Raw genomic sequence first — 25,374 nt, 5'->3', positions numbered from 1 at the left:
ATACATTCATATTTGACAGTTAAGCCTTGATAATTATTGAACTTTTTTTTTTCTTTTTTTTTTTTTCTTTGATAAATGGGTTGTCTGCTCGATTTATAACTTGACCTTGATTAATGATTAACCCTTTATTAAAGAGATTCAAAAAAGATATTGTAACTTTTTTTTCTAAATATTCCTTATGCCTCCACTTGCTATCCAGTTCAGGGGGTCTTGTCTACTAAATAGTGAACAGTCAGGAGGTGAGGGCTATAATTAGAATAAATGGGGGTGGTTATAATTTAGCCTCCAATCACTGACAATGGGTAGGAGCTGTGGCCCCACTTCTTTTTACATTAATAGCCTCTCTTTACACCTAATAATTTAATTATTGCATGCACCAGCTAACCACAACTATGGGCAGAGCTGGACACTAGGATGTCCATTTGCTTTTTTTTATTTTATACTCCCCACCCATTGGCCATGGGTCATTGAAGGTGAGTGGACAGTAATCTAAATGTACTGCCTCTTCCCAGGGGCTGTAAATCAAGTGTCCCCTACTCATGTGGGGGCATAGGAGGGACCTCTGCTAGGTATTTTAATAGAGCCTTTTTTTTTTATAACGGAGAGCAGCCACAGGCTGCTCACTGTTTAGTAGACATGCCCACCCGCAACATGTATATGGGTGCATAAAGGAGATCTAAAACCTCCCCTGTACTTATATATTGGCCGCATAGGCATTTTTAAAGACAATTTAAATGTGATAAATGTGATTGGCTGGAAATAAATTAAGGTCTTGGCTGGATAATGGAAATGCCTGTGAGTTTTGGATTAATTCTATACTACATGGAGGGTTATTCACTTTAATGTGAATCGTCATGATTTCACGAGGGATTTGCACATTTTAGGCCAAAATGGACGAATTCGGGATTGGAATAATTAACCAAAATGCTTTGTTCCGAGCCCAGCTATATTAAATACAATAAATTTCATTTATAAATTCCTAGTAAATTCCAGACTATTTACAGTTAAGCGAATAAACCTGACTGTGCATCTTATTTCATGGTTGTTCAGAATAAATAGTTTTTTACTTTCAATTTCTGATAATTCTCAAAGTCAGCTATGCTTCTGGTTAGATTACTTTGACCTTAAATTTGAAATGTACTTAGAATTTTGCTTGAATTCTTGACAATTCTAACTTTAGTAAATAACCCTACTTTGTATTTCTATGATACCATTCCTAATTACAGGTTTCTATGACAATGCATGCTGATGGGATTGTATTCTCAGTGATTGTTACAAATGAAAACAAAGGGGGGAAAAAACAATGATTGTGTTGGACTAATCTCGGAAGCTGAGTGATTTGCTTTTGAAGATAGGGGACGTTCACCTTCTCTTGGCTGCTCTAGTTGAGATGCTTCATTGATTTTGTTTCTTTTCCTGAGCAGTTATAGCAGATGACAAACTGTTTGTTAATGGTCCGTAAACGTGTTGGCTGCATTTCTTGTCACAGAGAGAACGCTATTGTTTATTTTCGAACCACTGAGATAGTAACACACTGCAATGCTCAATATTATTGGTGTCAAAAAGAACAGAGCTTTCCAAAACCCTGTATAGAGTAATTCAGCAATGCCATGCCTCATTAATAGAGTTATGTTCAAGTCTCTTTATTCACATTTTTCTGAAAATTAGTGAGATCTGTGAGTGAATGAATACACTATGTTTGATTGTTTTACAGCTACGCTTGGAGCTTTGGAGTTCAGTCTTTTATTTGATCAAGGCAATAGTTCTCTGCATTGTACAATTATCAAGGCAAAGGTAAGTAGCCACCTGTACCTGCCAGGTTAAGTTGTACATTGGCAATGCATTATGTAAATGGTGTGCTCCTTTCAAGTAGCACCCCGCCATGTGATCTAAAACTCCCAAGAAAGTGTATAGAGGTAATTACATATGTTGCCAATGGAGCAAATCTGTTTCCTCAGACACAGGCCCCCCAAGAGTCCCTATACTGATGGCACAGACCTGGTTTCGGCCCTGTCTCTCAATCATGATTTTGTTCTCCAGTGTCCCATATTCAAAGACACCAGGAAACTGTGTGTGGGCAGCTTCAGCACATAATTAGACATGCTCACGCTGTCACTAGGAGCCTGCAGTACACATTAGGAGCTTTGAGATCACGACGGGTGACAGGGCCTGAAAGGGGGTGAGTCATGTAACTAGCAATACCCACTTCTACTGCCCACCCATCCCAATATCATACACCCTAATATGGCAAGCTATTTAATCATCAAGGCTCACCAGTAGTCAGTAGTCCCTGAGATTGGTGTGGGCACTTTTGGGGCACTGGCGAGTTTGGCGGGCTCTCATGAGCCTGAGGGACAAAGAGACCAGCTCTTTTCCTGCGGGCGGGCTTTTCTGTGCCTGGGAGACAAAGGGACGGTGCCTTTTTCCCGCGCCGAGACTTCCAGGCACAGAAGCTCTTGGGAAGAAGGTGTGGGAAACCATGTGACTTTAGTTGCGGGCTTTGGGGACAAAGGGAACAGACTCTGTTCCCGCGCTATGGACCCATGGAGGGGGAGGATCCTGGGAGGGGACCTTGTATGTTTTGTGTGATCCACCCCTTGCAGGTGGTCATGCATAAAAGCTGTGTGTGGCCAATAAAATTGTGTTGTACCTCCAGGACTGTGTGTTGTCCAGTTACTGGGGGGAAATGGGTCTATTTGTCCTTTACATGGTTCCTGACCTGCTGAAGGAAGGAAGGAAATTAGCGGAGGTAACCAGTCGTGTTACCCTGGGTCCACTACACTGTTTAACTAGCAGAATTGTGTAACACTGTGTTTGTTTATTTTTTAGGGCCTCAAACCTATGGACTCTAATGGTTTAGCAGATCCATATGTGAAGCTTCATCTATTGCCAGGAGCCAGTAAGGTAAAGTCTACACTGCTTCTAAATTGTTCTAACTCTATAGCATAGCGCCATAAAACCCAGACCAGGAATTTATAAACAAAACATTTGTGAAAAATGCACACTTATGCCCACATTCAGCAAATATTAAAGGGATACTTTGGATTCAGTGGCAGTTGGTGAAGTTTTAACATGCTGGGGAGCCAGACTTCTCCCCCAGAATTCTACTACTCCCTATACAGTATAGAGATACTCATACAAGGCAGACAGCGGAACATACTACATGAATGAGCATACAATAAAACATGCAGGACACAGCATGAATAGTAAATCTAGTACAAAATAGTAAAACCAGTCTAGTAAATATTGCTGGTGTTAAGAAACATGTCAGCTACTTCATTATCTCTCCGCTCACAGTGTGCACATGGTTAAAGCAACAGGATACTGATAGACTCCAAGCATGTCAGTTACTCCTCACTCACTAATAGCTTTCAGCACACAGTGTACACATGGATAAAGCAGCAGGGTACTGATAGACTCATTACCTTTGCAGCTGGCAATGATATTCATCTGCAGTGGTGATGTGGATTCAAGAAGTAGCTGACATTGTTAATAGAATTAACATACATTACAGATAAAGCAGACTGAAATCAGAATCAGTCCGTCCTCAAAGTCACAGCCCCAGTCCTGCAGTTTGAATCATCACAATTCTTCAACTAGCCACAGCATGAGTGTCTCAGGTCTCAGCTGTAGAGTGACTGAGCACTTTAAAGAAGATGGTGGGTATGTCAGCAGGGGTTATTAAAACTATTATTGCCAGGTAGCACAGAGCTTTTGAGTCAGAAATGTCCCCCTCTCCTTTTCATCCCTAGCTTATTTATATATAAATTAGATATTTGATTAAGTTTCCTAGTTTAATCAGTCATCGGAGCTATTGGGGGAGAGAAGAGATCATATTATACACTTACATTTGGCTGGTGCCAGGAGCTGCTGCATGCTCCCTTTGTGCTGCTTCCAAGATGTCTTCTTGCTTCTCTCTCTCTTGTGGGCACTATAAACCCACCCTCTGGTGCTATTAGCCAATGATGGACTCAGAATAGAGAGGCCGATAGCATGCCTTCACTTATGGGCAGCTGTCTCTGCTGCCCAAATGACAATGCAATGGAGATTCTGTACATTCCTACTTAAAGGTCACTAAGCATGTTCAAAGCCTGCTGAAACAGGGTAGATTTCAAACCAACCCAATTTTTTGACATGCCTAAATGTTCTCAAGAAAGCTTCTCCAAACTGCTACAAATGATACACCTATTTTTCCCCATAATTTGATGTTTTCCCCAGAATTTTTTTTTTAATGTTTCTAAACTACTGCTAATTTGTTTGTCCTCATATATAACTGGTGGGGCACTGCCCCAAGTAGACCCATGGATGAGCCTCCACTTTCCAGGCTCCTAAAGTCCTTTAGCTTGCTGAAGTGGTTTGTGTGTGTAGAGTGTGTCCTCTTTTTTCACTTTACCATAGGTGCACATTTCAAGAGAATTTGGCACACTTATAAATTGACATTGCTGTCAGACAACCAGTTATTTCCTGTTGTGTTTAGTTCAGTGGAACTAAGCTTAAGTGACAGGCGATTGCCTAGAGTACCTATCTTGCAAAGACAAACACAGAAAGTTCTGGCTGGGGAAGGGCAGCAAAATCTTCAGACAAGAGATCTGCAGCTTTTGCAAACTGTTTTATATATACTCTCAATGAAAAAATGCATAATTAAATGCACTCATGTTTTTATTGTGGGTTTATGTACTAAATATTGATTTTTATTTATTTGTATTTGGGTAGTGTAGTGTCCCTTTAACTTGAAAATGTAATCTTACATTTTTCCTCCACCTGCATACTATATTATATTAGCTATATTTTTTTTCTCAATTTTATTAAATGTTGCATTGTATAATAATGTAGTATTGAGGTGAATAAAGGCTATACAATTGGATAGATGCCACCCTACCGAAACAAAAGTCTTTCCTAATATGCTTTCTTAGTTGCTGGAATCATGACTTGGCAGTTGTTACTGCTTGGCACACATAGTAAACCTTGAAAGTGTGCTTGTTTGTGATCTATATTTCCCAAAATGTTTGTCACCTTTCCAAGAATCACAGTAAATATAACTTCCATATCTCCCTTTTCCAGGTTAGCCATTAATATTTTCGTAAAAACATTTGCTTCACCCTGATTCCAACTGATAAGTAAGCATATGAGAATAGATTTACATGTACTCCTTTATTTATTTATTTTTGTGATGCAATTGCATGTAGAAATGATTGGGCATTGAGATGGTTTGATAACCTCTTTGGCACATGGTGATTAATTGGTCATTCCCAATTGCGTGATGACACTATTTAAAAGAAACGGCAATGATTCCGGGGTATATTTCATACTTACATTTCCAAATACAATTAGGACAAGCGGTAGCTATGCGTGTACATATCCATTTCAATAACTAGGTTCTTCTGGACATGTCAAGGTTTTAGGTGGTTGTAAAATGAGAGAATTTTCATCTTTTGGATGCTTTCTGTTTACAGGCAAACAAATTGCGCACGAAAACTCTTCGAAACACTCGTAATCCTATGTGGAATGAAACTCTTGTGTATCATGGAATAACAGATGAAGAATTGCAGAGGAAAACACTGAGGCAAGATCTTCATTGATAAGTTACAATCCAAAACTTTCAACTCAAACATATTTTGGCAGGAGATGCACATTGATGTGCATTTTTCTAATGTTGCACATGGACTTAGTTTATCATATTGCACTAATGACTTGGTAAAATTATTAGCTTAAGGTTCTACAGTGATAAGATTTATAGCTTCCTGACTCTATCTCAACCAAAATTCTCAGTGGCTTAAATGACTTATAATAATCTCTTATTACTGGTTGTAATGTACGTTGACCCACAATGTAAGTGCTCAAACCATTTACTAATGGCTTGACTTCTTACTCGGAGGTCCAACGAAGGCTGGAAGTGCTGAGCTTAGCTCTTTAGCTGAATCTCTCTCTCTCTCTTTCTCTCCATCCATCCATCCATCCATCCCGTAGGTGGTGTATATCAGTGTGTTTGTTTTCTGTATGTGTATATATTTATATAATTTAGTTTGTACCAATCCCTAATTCATATAGTGCTTTTCTTTAAGTTATAAACTAACCACAAACATACTTTCAGGATCTCTGTGTGCGATGAGGACAAGTTTGGCCATAATGAATTCATTGGCGAGACTCGATTCTCTTTGAAGAAACTGAAACCCAATCTGAAAAAGAACTTTAATGTGTGCTTGGAGCGCGTGATCCCGGTATGTTTCAGAAGGAAACTAAAATATTTGTATTGTGCTTTTATTGATCTCCACTGTGTCACCTTTATTCTGAAACCCACTATCTCTTTAACTATAGATGAAGCGAGCTGGCACTACAGGATCAGTGCGTGGCATGGCTCTATACGAGGATGAAGTAAGTCATTTGCTTTCAAGGATATGCTCATTCATGTATGAATGAAAAAAGAATTTACAGCACAACTGTCACATGTGAGATTTATATACAACCTGAATTCTATTTCATAGAGAATTAATCAAAAGCCTACTCTGTTTTTCATGTTATATCTAGTACCGTTAGTGTTACTTCTGGAGAGCTATAATTGAACATATTTATTAAAAAATTTTCAACTGTATTTATTTTTTTAATTCATATTGTATGCCCAGCTGACAAAATGGAGCTTGCACGGTGCCGTATGGTCTAGTGTCTGCATACATATGGCATTATGAAAAGAATGCATGAGTTTGTATTTGTTTAAGTGTTGTTTCTGTGCATTTGCCAAGCATGAATGGAGCATTATGGGGAGGTGACGTTGCCCTAAACACAGAAATACTGTAAAGATAAGTGGTTTAATTAGTAAAATCTTGCGGTGCTGTATGCATGGCATATGCATGTACAGCATTTTTCCATTAGATGCCTGAACACACAGGTCAGTGCCTGAGGCATCATGGGATAGCAATGTTGCTGCAATGTTGAAGTGTAGTGGATATATATATATATATATATATATATTTTCTTACCTCTACTGCATTATTCACTTCGGTAATTGCTGCAATAGTGTTTACTGGGGTGAAGGAACAAAGAATAGTCACTGCTCTGGAAGTGACAGTTCCTCTTTAAATAATTAATTGTTATTTACAAATCAGATGAATACACCCTTGAACACATGAATTTACATTACAGGTACATCTTAATCTAGATACATGTTATTATAGCATACCAAAAAAACTAAACAAAAACAAAAAACGCATAGTATATTTAAAAAATAAATAAATGCCCATTTGTATTGAGAGTGGATGTTAGCAGACAGGTACCTATGATATTTTGCCTGCGCTGCGTACTTGGACACACTGCGCTGTGCTACGGTATGGCACCATGTTTAAGGGAACACAAGAGAAAACCTAGGAGAGTGGAAAAGGGCCTTCTACCAAATTCAAGGTACTTAGCAAACATGGCAGGAATGTTCTCGTTTTCTGGGGCACTATCGGATATCACTTCCAGTTCAATTACTGTTTAACGATAGAAAGATAAACAGCATTGCACATGGCTTTCTATTGATGTCCCCTTATATCACCAAACCGGTTAAACAATCATAAGAAAATTCCGATCAGCTTAAACCATCAGCATTACATAACAATGACGATTCTAACAACGCCGGGGTCGTTATGTATTATTCTGGTCCTATCTGCAGGCGTCTTAAGCCCACACGTCTTGAGCTGCTCCCCAAAGACCTGTGTTATTCAATCCTCCAAGATTCGTTTAGACAGCTCTGTCCTGCATTTCTGTGCTGGAGGCTAATCATTAAATCAGAGACCAGAGAACGTGGTTTCATAGCTCCCTCTTGTGTAATAGATGGGTACATTACCATTAAGTTGTTAAGGGAATTGCAAATGGTGTGCATTGTGAAAGCCTTTGCAGTTTTTCAAATGATGTGTGCTTGTATGTAAGGGGTAACCTGAATTATTTTAAACCGCATTACACATTTAGCATGTGTTGTCATTTGCTTCTGTGTTAAATCACAATAAGCACAGCTCCCTTCTCCAACTAGAATTATGTGTCAAACATAAAATAATATAGGGAGAATAATACAATGTGATATTTAATTTTGAGCAATTTAATACCAAAGTTCTCTGTGCATGTCCTTACTTTGGTGCTGATTAAATATTTCTAGCAAGGGGGGCGGGGCCGGGCCGCCGAGCTGAGCGGTCGCAGGCCAGCTCGGCTCCTGCAAATGGAGGCATAAACAGCCTATCAATCGTGATTTTTACCGGCGAAATCTGCGACCCCCAGTGACGACGGGCTGCCTGAACTGAGGAGAGGCTTGCTGGTGACAGTTCTAGTCCCTCGGAGGATGGGACCCGCTGCAGGAGACGGGACTCATACTGGCGGTGAGTGCAGCGGACGGCCGCCGCAGCGCTATCCTGCCTGACGGAGCCCGACAAGCGTGGAGAAATACGCAGACCCGGCCCTGTTCCCCCCCCTGTGGGCCGGGGGGGTGATCCCGGTCCAACCCCAATCCCAGCCATGCTTACCGGCTACCAGCTCTCTGCACAAGCATCGCCATGCCGCCCGAGACCCACACACAAGATGGCGGCGACCACATGTATAAGACCTGCACTCACAGACGCAGGACGACCTGAAACCATCATCCGACCTGGCACACAGGGCACTACCAAGCATGGGTCCGGACACCCGGAGATACTCCTGCCACAGGGAGCTCGACGCACACCGCCCACGGATATTGCATTGCCGAGAGGCCCGCACACGCTTCATCTGAGCTGGGTGCTCACCGGGAGGAATCCCCTCTACAGCCTGCCATACACCCAGGGAGAAGCTAAGGGCCCGGCGGAACCCTGGGCCCACGGACCTGATGATGGGTCCAATGGCACAAAGGCGCGAGTGCCCATCAAGGCCTCAGGCAGAAGATGAGCGGCCCTCAGAAGCAGCACAGCCACAACGAAGATCCCGGTCAGCGGCCTAAAGGCATCAGACGCAAGTGGGACTCCGGGCCCAGAGTTGGCCCCCTGTCGCTGGACAGCTTAAGGACTAACCTAAGTAACAGACCGGTGGTGGTATTTGCCCCTCTCTATGAGCTGATGTACCCCAACTTAACCCTATTAGCCTAATTGTCCTCACTTAGCAGATGCTGGGGTAGACATGCTGGTCTAGCCTCACTAATCTTAATACCAAACTCAGCATTATGTCTTATACTAGCTAGACTAACTAAACCTGCTGCTCCACAATCAGTGCGTATGGTGCTAACATTAACGTCATCTCTATGCATGTAACTGCAGTTTCTTAATATGTCACAATCTTGGGCTCGGGCAGGTATCTCACTATTGATCCTTGAGTCATGCTTGTTGCTGAGCCTGGCGCAGATTCTCAGCGTGTTTAAACTCATGTTGCAATATAACAATTAATCGCCTGTTACTGATATATGCTGTCGAACAACGTGTATCTTACACACAGTATTCTGAACCTTCTATGTTAAGCTTGTCTATATAACATAAAAACGAGGCTGTTAATCCTAGGAGATAATGTAATGTACAATGATGTCTATAATCTGTATAACCCCTACAAGTCTCCCTCTCTTTATTCTGTTCCACCATAATCTCATGCCTCAATAAAAGAAAGATTTACAAAAAAAAAAAAATATTTCTAGCATGTGTCAAACCTCTTCCTTGCGTCATTTCATTTTTTATTTTTTTTAAACCTGCTTTATAAATGGGACAGAGAAATGGGAACATGTTTTCTAGATCTTTAGTATTATGATTATTTTCATTCTTAAGTTTGTCATTCCATGAACTGAACAGCTTGAGGGATCACTAGCAATCACTAGCAAAACACTGTTCCTAGAATTTTAGATTCTATAACTTTGAATACAGAAATTAGGATAGGTGCTCCCTCCTGAGCATTTCCTGGCAAGCACTCACTCTATGAATAATCTACTCTGAAGATTTAGACATTTGTAATGCTGGCCCTTTCCCCCTCCCACTCATTTACAACCCAAGATACATTGAGAGAGATCTCAATGTATCTTTCCTGGTCAAATATTTTATAAATACATATTAAATAATCTTTCCTACATGTTCCCCTTCTCCTTTAACCCCTTAAGGACCAAACTTCTGGAATAAAAGGGAATCATGACGTGTCAGGCACGTCATGTGTCCTTAAGGGGTTAAAAAACATTTTAGCACCTTGGTCACTTAGGCTGTGGGTGCTTAAATTGTGTATATGAGTGAGGAGCTTATTAAAATATATAATTCACCATTTTTACTTCTGGAAATTCTGTGGAAAGGTAACTTGCTTTCTAAAGGATTACTCCACCGTTATTTTATACTTTCCATTACAACTATTTCTTTGAGTTAAATTGCATCTTTATTTGTCCCCCGAATAATCTGTTCTATGTCATCAGTGCCACTGCATGGACTTTTGGGTAGCTTCTCATAAAGAAGCATTGATGGACCTTCTGTATGAGTGAGTGCTGCTAATGCGACTATCTTAGCTCGGTAGGGGAAGGAGGTAGTGTGGGATGTCAAAAGAGTGGACCGTGGTGTGGACAAAGGGAGGGGAAGTAATGTGGAAGGGATACATGCAATTTGATGTAGGGAGGCAGAATTGGAGTGAGACAGGACATTGTGGACGGAGCGAGGTGAATTGAGTAATACTGTTAGAAGAAGCTAGTTACGCCTGTAAAATTAGACTTAATATTTGCAAACCATTAACTTCAGGCAGTCTGGAACAGATTTTCGTGCTGCCTAAATTACGTTTGCAGGGGGTTTCTTTGCACAAAAGTGCAAAGTGATTCCTAACTCTCCAAAACAATCCAGCTATGTGTTTGTTGTTTTCCACCTTAGATATTTTGACCTAAATTTTACCACCGCAGTGCATCTCACTTTTCATGAATCAATCCACAGGTATTGGTCTTAGTGCATAGTCATTCTGGCAGTTAGAGAGTTGTTCAATATGGTTATGTATAATTGAGAACTCTTACAAATACATTGGATTACAATCTAAATTAATAAATCACATTGCCTGAAAAGTACACATTAGAGAGGTTAGGGAGACTAATACTATAACTTGTTCTGTTGAAGTCTCACAGCAATCTTAGATCATAAGGTATAGGGCCTAATGGTTTGAAATGCATTATTAAAAATGTTTTTATTTAAAACATGCTGTAGTCTTGGCTAAGAGAAGCGGACCATTTAGAACTTGCTGAAATTTGAATGAATAACTTTACAGTGTTTACCTATGTGTGCAAATGATTGATTGATTGATTGATGTATACTGCAGTTGACCATACATCAAATAGGTCAATGTAATGAAAACAAGGTTCACACACTTTTCCACAGCTTTGAAAACTCAAGAATCAACAAAAGGAAACCAGCAAGTACTCCAGTGGAAAATAAATCAAAATGCTTGATAACTGGCATTTTACAGAATTTAGAATCTGTCTGATACACAATATGTTGCAAATCTATGTATCCCGAGCAATCAGTTAGATTCTTCATTCACATTCCCTACACCTTGTGATTGCAGCACCTGCTGTCATTTTGAATACCATCTGTAGTATTTATAGTTTTGGTGATTGCAGAGTATGTAGTCAATCAGAGCTTCTTTGCATATGCAATTAGTTAGGCTCATTGTAACATTCTCCCAACTCCATATGCATGGGCTCTTAAGGTCCGATGTCATTTTACGAAGTATACACACAGATACTTTGTTTATTCAGCTCTATGAGACGTGTTGTGCAGATTGACTTGAAATAATGCAATAAAGCTCTTATTGCGTTATTTCAAGTCAATCTGCACAACACGTCTTATAGAGCTGAATAAACGAAGTATCTGTGTGTATACTTCACTTAACTCTGAATTATATCAAATGGAAAGCCAAGTGACCATGATGTAACTATAGTGGAGTTTAAGTATTCTTTCATATCAGATGCTGTTCCATAATTTGTTTCCATTCAGGTTTAAATTTGTAATAATTTGGAGTTTATTGAATCTCTTCCCCTGTAGCTTTGGATAATTCTCAAGAAACAAGTGTTGATACCTTGTATTTCACTCGTTTCCCTACCATCATTTTTTTCCCCCTTTAGATTACCATTTTGCAGATAGACTAACAAGCAAAAAGAGTGAGTAGCCTATCTAACTTAATTGTATTAATGCTTTAAAAGGAAAATCTAGGCACCATAACTACTACAAAGCACTATGTGTATGAACCGTTTGATTCATGCCTTGCTTTGTAGAGCAGCTGTAGTCATTTTAGTCCGAACTGGTCTGACAAGGCATATGTTTATACTTCCACATTATCATACTGACTTTTACCTGTTTTGGACATTATTCATTGGCTGAGAGCCATCAGCTGACACTTTCAGTCGATGAAGACTGTTTGAACCTTAGAGCAACTTAGCCTGGAAGAACCCAGACACCACAAGTTAAGGATCAAACTGTTCCTAAATAGTTTGACAGATTACCACATTAAGGCGCCTGGGAACTCCTGACATCAAAACCACTACTGCCCACTGTAGTGGTTATGGTACCTATAATGCCCTTTAAGATACAGTATTTATCATTGGTCAATTTATAAATTGTGGACAATGCATTCCCTAGATCAGGAACCATAATGCTAGCAAAGTATTATGGGAGATGTAGTCCACAACATCTGGGGTGCCATAGATTGCCTATCTCTGCCCTAGACCATTTTATTGTTTTTTTTAAAAAAAAAAAGCAAAATTGTTGCCTCTTACTTGAGAAATTGGTTTAAATATATATAACCTTTCAAAATTTAACATTATTTTAAATATGTGTAACACTTATCTGGATGAAAGAGGGTCCTCTGCATTACACAACAGAAATGGATTAAGAAACCAATACTTATCCTAATTTTGTAGTACAGTATTATGCCAACTTTCTCTTTCAGAGAGTAATTTAGTTTCATGTTATTTTATTTTTTTTTTTAAATATCTCTATTTAAATTGTATTGTTCAATCCCTAGCATCATAACTGTGTATATTAAAATACAATTTGTCAGATGAGGTGTTTGTATGTTTTTTGGATAAGCGCTGCCTTAGGAGTTGCTCAGTGCTGTAGAATAATCCCTGGGGACTAGGGCATCACTTACCCTAAGAGTGATAAAACAAATTACAGTGAGCTGCTATATATATATATATATATATATATATATATATGGTATTGGTGGATGTCCAGTAAGCAGGCTTACTTCGCCTAAATCCAGCATTCCTTAGATAACCAAGAATATGTCTTGTTCATCGATTTATTGAACCATTCATTTTATTAGTAGTCGGAGGAGATCTCTTGACACTATGCATTTCTTCATTACCTAGGAAGTTCATTATATTTGCTCTTCCATGTCATCCTCTGCATCACTCAATTTCACAGTCAGCTATCCCACCAGAGGTTCCAGATTGCCCATAATTGATGTGATGTGATAAGTTACCTATTTCTGACTAGGAACAGTGAAAAACAAAACAATTCCTATAATGTTTCTGAAATGCTCTCAGTATTTTATATTTTTGCAATTATGATGTTGGGATCTTCTATTCAACAAAAGTGGGTAGAACATGACAAGCAAATGACCAGAGATAAATGTATGACATCTCATCAGGATGGATGAAACTCTACTCTGGTCAGGGTTTTGGGAAACATTTAAATACTATAAATGGCAACTCTGGGTTAAACCCAGAGAGCACATATATTTTTTTTATTTCACAAGTCATTTCTCCCCTTCTACAGACAGACCGTGGAGGTGATGTAGAAGACCGGGGAAAGATTCTTGTATCTCTGATGTACAGCACTCAGCAGGGAGGTCTGATAATTGGAGTTGTACGCTGCGTTCATTTGGCAGCTATGGATGCTAATGGCTACTCTGATCCATTTGTTAAAATGTGAGTATTGTTTTTTTTTCTGCATTGTGTGAATGGTAAATTAGACTTGATAGGGGCTCGAATAATTACTCCTTCTTTCTTTTTCCAACATCTGACCCATGGAATGAAGGGTATTGATGGGCTAAGTTGTCCAAACACCCTAGTCCAATGATTCCTGGACAGTGCTATTTTTTTTTTTTTTTTTGCACACTATACATTTGGATCATAGGGCATACACCTTTGCAAAAGACTAGGTTGAATGATGTACAATGTGTTACTGTGTTCTTTAGACTGAATTATCTGTTGGCTAGGAGTTTAAATTGTATAAATAAATACGACCATTATGTACAAAACAATCTGATAAAAGAACACATGGTTTGTTGCGTGATTTTAATTCTATTGTATATGAATTGTATTGTATATGAAAAATGTTTCCAATAAAGAATTATAAGAAAAAAAAAAAGAACTGCATACAAAATGGACTAACGTATAAGGACTTTTTAAGAATGTATCTTTGTATATAAATCTACTATTAATAAAAAAAATAAAAAAAAAAAACCTTTGCAAACGACTGACATCCAATGTACTAGAACGTTATTCAGACTGTAGTTATTTATATGTGTATAAAACAGAAATAATTATATGAAGAATGATGAGCTCAAACTAAGTTACTTTTCATTTATGAATGTATTTGCCAGGTGGCTAAAACCAGATGTTGGCAAGAAGTCAAGATTCAAGACACAAATTAAGAAAAAAACTCTAAATCCAGAATTTAACGAGGTATGCCTGCATTCTATTACTGAACTGAAAAATGTTAGCAAAAATAAATCTGAATTGCCCAATTTATGTAAACCTAGCTGCTATGGATATAATGATCTCCTCCAAACCGGCTCTAGTAACAGGTTGGATATTTTATCCCTCATTTTGCTATTCAGATTTAATTTGCTAATACAACCTGTGTGTCATTATTACATGTAATGCAGAATCACAAGTAAGTTTATAGTGTGTTGGAGTGATATTATTCGGAAGATATTTATGATTGCTGATATTTATGATTGCTGTACAAATATTCTATTTGTAGTGCAATATTTAACTATTCATTTAGTTCATTTCAGTTTGCAGCTCATAATTGCTCTAAATAATCAATTGCATTTATTATTTAAAGGAACACTATAGTCACCTAAATTACTTTAGCTAAATAAAACAGTTTTAGTGTATAGATCATTCCCCTGCAATTTCACTGCTCAATTCACTGTCATTTAGGAGTTAAATCACTTTGTTTCTGTTTATGCCGCCCTAGCCACACCTCCCCTGGCTATGATTGACAGAGCCTGCATGAAAAAAAAACTAGTTTCACTTTCAAACAGATGTAATTTACCTTAAATAATTGTATCTCAATCTCTAAATTGAACTTTAATCACATACAGGAGGCTCTTTCAGGGTCTAGCAAACTATTAACATAGCAGGGGATAAGAAAATTTTAATTAAACAGAACTTGCAATAAAGAAAGCCTAAATAGGGCTCTCTTTACAGGAAGTGTTTATGGAGGCTGTGCAAGTCACATGCAGGGAGGTGTGACTAGGGTTCATAAACAAAGGGATTTAACTCCTAAATGGCAGAGGATTGAGCGGTGAGGCTGCAGGGGCATGTTCTATACAACAAAACTGCTTCATTAAGCTAAAGTTGTTCAGGTGACTATAGTGTCCCTTTAATATGATCCTATAACTATACTAGGAAAAACACATCTATTATTTTCATACTTTATAATTACAATATGGTTTGGAATAGTGCACAAGTCACACTTTTGCATTTCTTTATATTTGCTTAAACATCCATGTATGATACTTAAAGGGACTCTAGATGGCATAACCACTACAACTTACTTTATTGCCTCTATGACAGAGTCTATGGGTAAAGCCCCTAATGTGTTTCTTATTTTTGCCAACAAAAATATATTGGAGTGGTTTGAAAACAACCTAGGGATCTGCAGGCTCCCAAAGCTCTGAAGCCCACCGATGACTCTCCATATAATGCTTTCTAACCTTCCAAGACAATGATGGACTAGGAGTGTTGGGCTAAACAGCATAGGATGGATAATATGGAGATGAAACTACTGCATTATCAAACCAGCAGCAGAGTATTGGGCTTTGTGTGCAAATGGAACCTTTTTTTCTCAAACATTTAAAAACTGCTCCTAACTCCTTAAAGTAGTCATTTAAAGGTGTCTGGTGCTGTTGAAGCTGGACTTGTACATGTGCCTGTGCTTTGACCGTGAGTATACCAGGGGACTTAGCTAAAATATGATATATGGTTTAGAATTGTTTTCTGAATATAAATATCAGTGGAAAAGGGTAATTGCACCAACTCAAAACAACATAGGTCAGATGGTTGCACCATCATTTACTCCTCTCTTAAAAACTATAGTTTAACCAAAACTCCAACATGGACTTGTGAGATTGTTTGAATGGTACTAATTTAATTTTTTTTTTGTTCAGGAATTCTTCTATGAAATAAAACACAGCGATCTGGCTAAAAAACAGCTGGATATATCAGTATGGGACTATGACATTGGGAAATCGAATGACTATATTGGTAAGTTAAACTGTGCTGGCATTTTAAGGTTAAAACACAATCAATATAAAAAGAGTGAGAGTGAGAACCACACAGTGGCTATAGTTACCACATAAAATTGTCCATTCATAAAACACACAGGAACAGAAATCTCCTATAATATAAAAGTAAGAGAGTACTATAGTGTAGTGTGCAGATTAATCAATTTGGACATATCCCAAATGGGAAACTCACACTTTATATTCAGGTTTAAGATGGATGGAGCACCCAGTAATCTGCCTTATGAGCTCTCTCACCCCAGATCATCAAAAGAGGGGGACAGAACTATTTCATGTGCAAAAATACCTGGAGACAACCGAGAGAGTGTAGTATCATCTTGACAAAAGTTTTTAGTTGTTATTGTGTACTAGTAGATGTCCAATGGCATATATTTTTTAATATTATCAAATCTAGTTTCACTCCTGGTTATAGAGAGATACGTTACCATTATGGACCATCCTTTAGTAAAGAAAAATTAACCTTTTGAAGTAATTTATACAGAACAGAAATCAATTTACCCTTTGAAGAAGTTGGGTATGCATGGGGTAAGTCTTCTAGTCCCCCAGAGTAATTTGGTTTGCATAGAACAAAGTGCTTCATTTGTTCTTACCTAAATCTATGCAGAGGTGCTAACTATCCCCCTTCAGTAGGTCTGACAAAGGAATTAAGAAGCCCTCTGTTAATAATCAGTTGAAAGGTATATAACTGCCCTCAGTTGTTTCCAAATTATGTAAACCATGGAATCCAGGGATAAATTGTACATATGTTCTCGAAAGAGATAAGACTGGAATGATTGGGGGGCTGGGCCTGATCGCAGAGCTGAGAGGATGCAAACCACAAGAGCTCCTGCACTAAGCTACGTTTAAAACCTAATTCCACAACGTAAAAAGCAACTAAATGGGCCACAACAGCCAGTAACCAAAAGAGGGCATCAGGCGAAGCAGCATGATACCCCACAAGCGGCACAACAAACTACATTCACCGATCAGGCGATCGAGGCCTACTCACATGGCGAGCGCGGAAGAGACGGCCGCTCACCCACCGCCACAACGAGTTACCACGCCGATCAAGGACCCTTGTTCCCCCCCCCCAGGGACCAACGGGGGTCATCCCGGTCCAAAATCCACAGGGCCACATGACCCTACAAGCCTCAGAGGCCACGAGCCTTCCACTCCCAGAAGCCAAGATGGCGGCCAATGACTGGGCCCCTTGGCCCTTACCCTTCCAACCACTACCAGCACAGCAGACAAGTGAATAAGTGAATCCCCCCATGGGGACCGCATAACGGCGGCCTTTAACCTTTTCTGGACACGGTGGCAGGCCATACTGGTGCAGACCCAAGCAATCACAGCGGTCGCCCAACAGCCCACTACCTTACCTGCACAGAGACCGGCTCAAAAGTGTAGAGCTCGGCTACCGACCGGCACGAAGCAGCAGGGGGCAACGAGGGATCTGCCCAGACTCCTGAACCCCAGACCACGCATCAGACTTCACGGGCCCGGGCCCTGGCAGACCCGGGTTGCCTCCAAACGCGGTGCGCCAACATACCAGTTAAAATGGCGCGCCCAGGGGCTGTGACCCGGCAAACCCCCAGCGACATCAAGAAGACCTGCCAGCGCACCACCCAGATGCAGCGACGTACAACCGCAAACAGCGCCCAGAAGGGTTGTGCCTCCAAACCACAAAGACACACAGGGGCTCGGGGCCGCAAACCAACACGGGCAGCGGAGAAAGTGCCACGCCACCAAAGACACATCCCCGCCGCCCACGGTGTCCACGAATGGCCGGACAGCAGCGGCGGAATTCTTTCAATCTACTTGACCCGCGAGGACGAGACCCCATGGGACTTCCCAACACGTGAGTTGCTGGTGCCGAGCACAGGGGTCGGCTGACTCTCACTGCCACATAGCGGCTTGGACAACTACCACACCACCACGTCCATGCTGCCAAAGAGGACTGTCGCAAATCCCCTGGGACATTTGAATTACATGCTAACCTAAACTCAGAGAATTACCTTGAACACAATCCCCAAGTATATGATTGCATTGTCTTTGAAAGTCAGCTGATATGGTTTCCTGAGGCTTATACTGCATGCTGTTAACTCCCCTCATAGCTTGATAAGCGTGTTTATAAAGCCTGCACAAACTATGCACTAGCCTAGTTAGTCATGCTTAGTCAAACGTTGATTTTATAACTTACTCTGATGACATAACTACTTAAACACTCCTGGCAGGTGTAGGCTGCATGATTTCACCATGATCGACCTTTCTAAACATATTAAAAATGTACACAACTGAGTTAGCACTGATAGTATAACTGGCCTAGCACTGTTAAATGTTAAGTTTTTCACTTTACTTTAAAGATGCCACTGTTTAGCCACGCTGATGATTGTTATAAGTATATATAAAAATGTGCAGTTCTTCATGACACTGTTCAATTTAAGCACACCCTCAGACACGCTGTTGTGGCGTATGTTATTGCTATGTACAACATGCACGTCAAAAATAAAGTATTAAAAAAAAAAAGACTGGAATGATTGTGGCATGTTATTGGGAAAATAACAATGTGTGTGGAACTAAAGTGGAGATCGGAAGTAGTAATTGGAAGGAATTTTCCGTTTTAGTAGAGGAAAGATCCGACCTCTCCACAGTAGTGAGTATGATAATAATCTGAGGTGACATTTAGCCAAAAAAAAATTTATTAAAGCTGACATAAGTGAGGGTGAAACAATATCTAGAGACTGTAGTGAGTTGAGCATTTTCTTTGTTTTATGTTTAAGCACATATACATTAATGTGAAATAGTATTTGAAAGCAAATCATTGCTATTTAAAAATAAAATAAAAACTCACATCTATTTTTATCTGTATGTTCTATGATCGGTGTGTTCTATGATCTGAGTGTTCTATGACAAGTGGATCAGGTCATACCAGGCAAAATGTTTGTTGATTGGAGCCCTCAGTCCAATTAATTTTTTTTTTTGAACATTTAGTTTGTATGTCTTCTCTTGACCCATTAACCTTTGCTTGAAACCATGTAAAATCAAAATGATAAAATAAACTCTAGCTGTAATTCTCAGCAAACAGAGTGCATAACTAACACAAAGATAAAGCACCGCGCTTACAGCAGCAGTAGCTTAGTATCCAACAGCTTAAAATACATAGTATTTATAGGAACTTGCCTATTGAGGCTTGCCTTGACGTGGCAGGTGAGCTTATACATTCAAATGGACATTGGAATAAAACTAAAGAGCCTCCATTTTGTTTAAATGTACATGGGGATTTAGGCCAGAGCGCAGGTAACGTTCTCTTTGTTTTTAGAGGGCATAACTAAACTAAAAATTGAATACATGATTTAGGTAATGAATTGGGTTACTTTGAGTATAGTTAATGAAGGGGTATTTATGAACGTATTACTGTTATCTATCCTGAGACGCCTTCTAACAATTTCCATTGTTACCTAGCCTAAGCATATATTTTTTCTTTAGGTGGATGTCAGTTGGGCATCACAGCCAAAGGCGAACGTTTGAAACACTGGTATGAATGCCTGAAGAACAAAGATAAGAAAATTGAACGCTGGCATGTTCTACAAAATGAAAATCATGTATCAAGTGATTAGACTACAGTTGCCATGCTCCACCATCACACCTGTTATGTACCAATTCACTGTTAACTTTTTATGTCTTGTCTTCCAAAGTGTTCACACTTTTAGCTGTAATATTAGCTATAGAATAAAAAAAACAAAAAAAACAACAAACACATAGTATTTGCTCTTAGAACCTTCTTTATCAAATAGAAAAATATGTATTTGTTTACATAGGGATAGGCATATGCTTGCACTCTGGCTCCATGTCTGGCTTAGCACCATGGGAAGTATGGTCCATAGTAACAGGAGTGCCAGATGCTGTCCTATGCCTGTGTGTAGGCCCTAAGCAAAACGCTGACTCAAGAAATGATTTAATTAATCTTGTGTTTGTTACTTATGCCCGTGTGTGTCCATGTTTCTCAATGTTCTTACAAAAACACCCGTGAACAACGCCTCTTCATATTATTTCAAAATAGTTACAGCATAATGGCTAGTAAAGAATAGAAATATATATATATATATACATTTATTATTTTTTATTTATTCAAATGAATCCTTTATTAAGGCACAAAGTCTTTTTGTATAGTGGTAAATATTATATAATAACATTAAACCGAACAATATAGTCTTAGGACAAAATAGTCTACCAAGTGCAGGTCTTTGCCTGTATGGCAGTCTTCATATGCTGATATTTGAAATGTCTGAGCACAAAACATTGTAATGTGAATTATTTAAAAAACATTGAGAGTGAATGCTCTCATTTTGGTCATGCTGAAAAACACTTTGGTAATTAACGACCAATCTGTTTGACAATGGCTGAAACGGTTTTGTTTTAATTTACCTTACAGCCTACTTTAAAACAGGCACCTTTGAGGGCTCGTTAAGATGCACAAATCCTCACTCAAAGTTTTTATACAAATTGGTCTAAATTGAAAATATCATAGGGAGCCATTTTGTGACGGAACCATTTTGTACCGTAACTTTTTGCTAAGAAGCATGAACTGCAACTTTTTGCAGGTTAAAGCTGCTTGGCATACAAAATAAAAACCCATTATAAGATGGTTTGCATTGACCAATAATGCTAACGTATAATGGAGTTTCTTACAGTGGTTTTTGGTGCCATCTGGCAGTGCATTTGTTTTGAAAATGTAAGAATTCATACGGTTTGAATATGACGAAAAATAAAATAATCATATAACATTATATATTACCCTAAACATAATCTTATGTACATTTTTAGATATACCTTTAGTGTTGTATATGGTACATTGTTTCAAGCACAAGGGAGATCAGCAAAACAAATACAACTTAAGCAGTTTTTTCACACTTAGAAATCACACAAAGTCAGTTTTTAGATACCTATCTAAAAATGTGTAGCAGCTTCTGCCACCAATAGTTTTGATGTATATAGATGTACTATTCTTAAACATGCGTATAAAAATAACGATGCTGGGAGCAGACATCTTGTTTTTTTTCAGACTACAAATAAGCTCACATGATATATACACATATAGAAAGAAACAATATTTTAGACCAGGCATTGGCAACCTTCGGATGAAGATGTTTTGAAATACACCTTGGCAACCTTCGGATGAAGATGTTTTGAAATACACCTCCCATGATGCTTTGGCAGCATTATGGGTGTAAGAGCAGTATGGGGGATGTAGTCCACAACATCTGGAGTGCCAAAGGTTGCCTATCCCTGTATTAGACCCAATTTATTCCATACATTACCTTACAAAACCTGATTACCATGCAGTCTACTGAAAACCAATATGGCTGCATTGTTGCCCTATATTTAAGGAGGAACAATGGGAAGTAAATACTAATTATTTTTAAGGGATAATAAATCCACTTATATTTAATATTTTTTCTTTGACTGTCTTTCACAAGGTAAAGCCTTAATTTGATTTACTGGACTCACTAAAATATATTTATAAAATGCTAGTTTAGGTCGGCAAGTGATAAAACATATTAATTAAAGTTGTGTGCTCCTATTTATTTATGTCCCTAGAAAAAACGTCTATGTGCCAAAAATGACTTCACAATGGGTTCCAGTAATTCAATCTATAACTGTATATCAGTACTTTCACATTAAGGTTATTGAAATTTACTGTGAGAATGTAAATATAGACATAAAAACAGGACTTAAGTATTTCAACAGCTATTAAGGGTCACATTAACCTGAAATTTAGTTTGCAGTGTCACCAAAATAAAAATAAAAAGGAAAAGACCAGCCCCATTACTATTTTGTTAATAAAGTCATGTATTCATTTTTAGTCAATTAACAATTACATGTAAGTAGATTGACTTATAGAATCATTGAGTCAAATAGACCATTATACTCCACCATTGCCAAAAGAGCAGTGGCCTGGCCTAGCACAATGTAAACTGTAGTCCACAGAATGTCAAGTGTGAGACATTGTCTGAGTCAATGGATAATCTAAACCAGAATTAAAATTAAAATACTTAATTATGTGTGTCTTTAGTTGACATATGATTTTGCACATCACAGGCATTTTATTCAACTCTGTTAACACTTGTACACTCTCTTTACGTATATATGTATATATATAAAAGTTACATCAGAAAATGTATCTTGCAGCATACAGAATATCCAGTGCAAAGTTTCATAGTCAGTACTTATGTGCTACTATAAGACAATCCTCAATAAAACAAGAGTCTGTAAACTCTACTGTTGGAGGTGGCTTCACCTGGATTGTTTGGAAATGTTTGGAATCACATCTGATTAGTGCATTCCCTTTAAAAGTAAAACAATTACTGTGTTACCCACCCAACCCCACCACCAGGTCCTGCCTGACAGCAGGTTACTAGGTTGACAAAAAAAATCCCCTGTTCGCCCCAAACAAAAAAAGCCTTAACATTGGGCCTGAAACTTAATTATATTTCTATAGACAGGTAGGAATGCTCAATCATTTGTATTCTTCATGTTTTATTAGCATATGTATGTAAATATCACCATTGTGTACTGAAACCTGTTTTTCATTCCATTTACTTAGATTTGGCATTTTATGTGACCTTAATATGTGTTCCATTTTTGTTTCTGTGACTTTAAACATGGTGCCGTGGTCTAGCCTGCTGTTTACTACGAAGCTTCTCAAATCTGCATGGAGCTTTCACTGCCTTGACTTATAAAGAGTTCTGTACTTTGGACAAAATATATCTGTCAGCTTATTATATACACTAATTACCTGGGCTGAAACTGCTGCTTTTTGGTAGCCAAAAAACGAACAACGCTCAGTAGGATAATCTCCATACTATATCAACTGCAACTTGTGCATGCCCTTAAACTACTTCTAAATCGTGCTACTTGTCCTTGTGTAGTATGACTTAATTTGGGGTATTTGTTACTTAAGGTAAATAATAACCTTTTGTCAGTAATAGGTAGCATACATTTCTTCTGACTTCTAAGTGCAAATTGCTCATCTGTATTGTTTGGAGGCTTCATAAGCAGGTTACCTGACAGCAGAACATTTTATTCTTGGACTTTTCTATTTCGTCATTTTTGTTCTAGCTACAGACGTGAAGTAGGCCTTTAAGATGTCCTGTGTGATTTTTGAAGACGCATTTTTCACGTAAAGCTCTTGTTGAAGTAATGAAACGTTGTAACATGGATAAGGGTATACTAACTGATATAGTTTTGTAAAAGCATTTAGAAGATAATCTTCACTTAATGAAAAATAGTTGTATCCAGATGTGCTATGTTTGAAGTTCTTGTGTTCTAAGAATATGTAAATGTGATATAGGAGAAAATGAAACCCATGCAGTCTTTAATATGCTGTGTAAATTAGAATACTCTTTGTCTGCAGCTGAGCGGATATGTATTTCTATTAGACAAGGCTGAAAAGATTAACTATTTAAACACTGGAAGGGGATTGTAATGGCTTATCGCCCTTCTGGCTACTAAGGAGTATAGAGGAAAACGATTATTTACTTTTTGGTTCAAGAGCTTTTTTTTTTTTAACGGAGAAAAAAAAATTACAACACTTCAGTCTGGGCAGGCTAACTTTGACCAGTTTTTTGCCGATTGCCTTATGCATGGGAAGATGCCAAGATGACTACTGATATAACTAGTGATAGTTAGAAAGAACCTTATAAGAAGAAAATATTTTTTGTTTCATATATATGCTTTTTCTTGTATTATTTTAAACAAATAGATTTATATTTGTAAAATGGTGTGTGTACATGTGTTTTACATGCATGTATATACCTAAATATACCATTACACACTTATTGATATATATGCTTACATTACCAATAGGAGAGCTCAAAACGTTGACACTTTAAGGGACACTATAGTCACCAGAACCACTACAGCTTAATGTAGTGATTCTCATGTGTATAGCATGTCCCTGCATGCTTTTCAATGTAAATGCTATTACATTAAAGCCTAGTAACACATCTAGTGTGATCACTCAGACAGCCACTAGAGGTGATTCCTATTTCAGTGCTGCATTGTGTGCACAACCTACATTCAACTTCCTCACACTCTGCATGGAGACACTGAACACTCCCCAGAGAGATGTGTTGAGTCAATGCATCTCTATGAGGAGATGCTAATTAGCACAGCACAGCTTTTTGCTGTGCATGTGCAATAGCCTTCCAAGAATTGGACTGGCTGAGATCACTAAGGCTGATGATCTCAGATGTGGAGGTGGTCCAGCGGCTGCGAGACTGGCATAGGCAATGAGGGAAAGCTGAGTAAAACAACCTTTTTACTCCACTCCCAGGTGGGCCAAGGACCTAAATACCTAGGCCAACACTATAGTGTTAGAAATACATGTCTATATTCCTAACAGTGTAGTGCTCCTTTAACCCCTTAAGCACCAAACTTCTGGAATAAAAGGGAATCATGACATGTCACACACAGCATGTGTCCTTAAGGGGTTAAATAAATGACACAAGAGGAAATGGGCAATGTTGACAAACTTCATCCTGTAGCTGGAAGAGGATTATGGGATTTTCCCAATGTCTAGCAAGCTGCTCATTACCCTTTTTTGCAGAATCATACAGTTCAAAAGTGTATTTCACTATGGGTATGACACATTATTTTTCTCTATGTTGAAAATGAGAACAGTTTTTATTTTGTTTGCACGGAATACATATTCCCAGTTTGTTTCCGCAGACATAGTGCTTATATTGCTGTTGGTTTATGCTAGAGAGGAACAATCAGAGATGGTCTTTGCTTTATTCTATAACTAATCCATATACTGGCAGCCAAAGTCCTGCCTGAGTAGCTTATCAAGATGTTTATGGTGACTCTCAGCTGGCAGTGAAAGATGTATGTTGTCCTACTGTGGAACTATCTCTAGACAATCAG

The 25,374-nt window shown here is 38.6% G+C and overlaps 1 protein-coding gene across 2 annotated transcripts in view; it reads left to right on the top strand.

Annotated features, from left to right (window-relative positions):
• RPH3A (rabphilin 3A) overlaps positions 1 to 20,615 on the top strand; it is a 231,665-nt gene extending 211,050 nt beyond the window's left edge. For both annotated transcript variants that reach the window (XM_063454214.1, XM_063454213.1), the window contains 9 exons: positions 1,715 to 1,794; positions 2,830 to 2,904; positions 5,454 to 5,563; positions 6,092 to 6,218; positions 6,316 to 6,372; positions 13,710 to 13,861; positions 14,539 to 14,620; positions 16,336 to 16,432; positions 19,936 to 20,615. In XM_063454214.1, coding sequence (XP_063310284.1) covers positions 1,715 to 1,794; positions 2,830 to 2,904; positions 5,454 to 5,563; positions 6,092 to 6,218; positions 6,316 to 6,372; positions 13,710 to 13,861; positions 14,539 to 14,620; positions 16,336 to 16,432; positions 19,936 to 20,066 — 911 coding nt within the window. In that variant the 3' untranslated portion in view covers positions 20,067 to 20,615. The remainder of the gene's footprint in view (positions 1 to 1,714; positions 1,795 to 2,829; positions 2,905 to 5,453; positions 5,564 to 6,091; positions 6,219 to 6,315; positions 6,373 to 13,709; positions 13,862 to 14,538; positions 14,621 to 16,335; positions 16,433 to 19,935) is intronic.
• The last annotated feature ends 4,759 nt before the right edge of the window (positions 20,616 to 25,374 follow it).

This window comes from Pelobates fuscus, chromosome 5, assembly GCF_036172605.1.
Source record: "Pelobates fuscus isolate aPelFus1 chromosome 5, aPelFus1.pri, whole genome shotgun sequence".
NCBI classification, from domain to species: Eukaryota; Metazoa; Chordata; class Amphibia; order Anura; family Pelobatidae; genus Pelobates; species Pelobates fuscus.
Note: the sequence above shows the minus strand (reverse complement) of the source record. Positions and strands in the feature narration are given on the sequence as shown.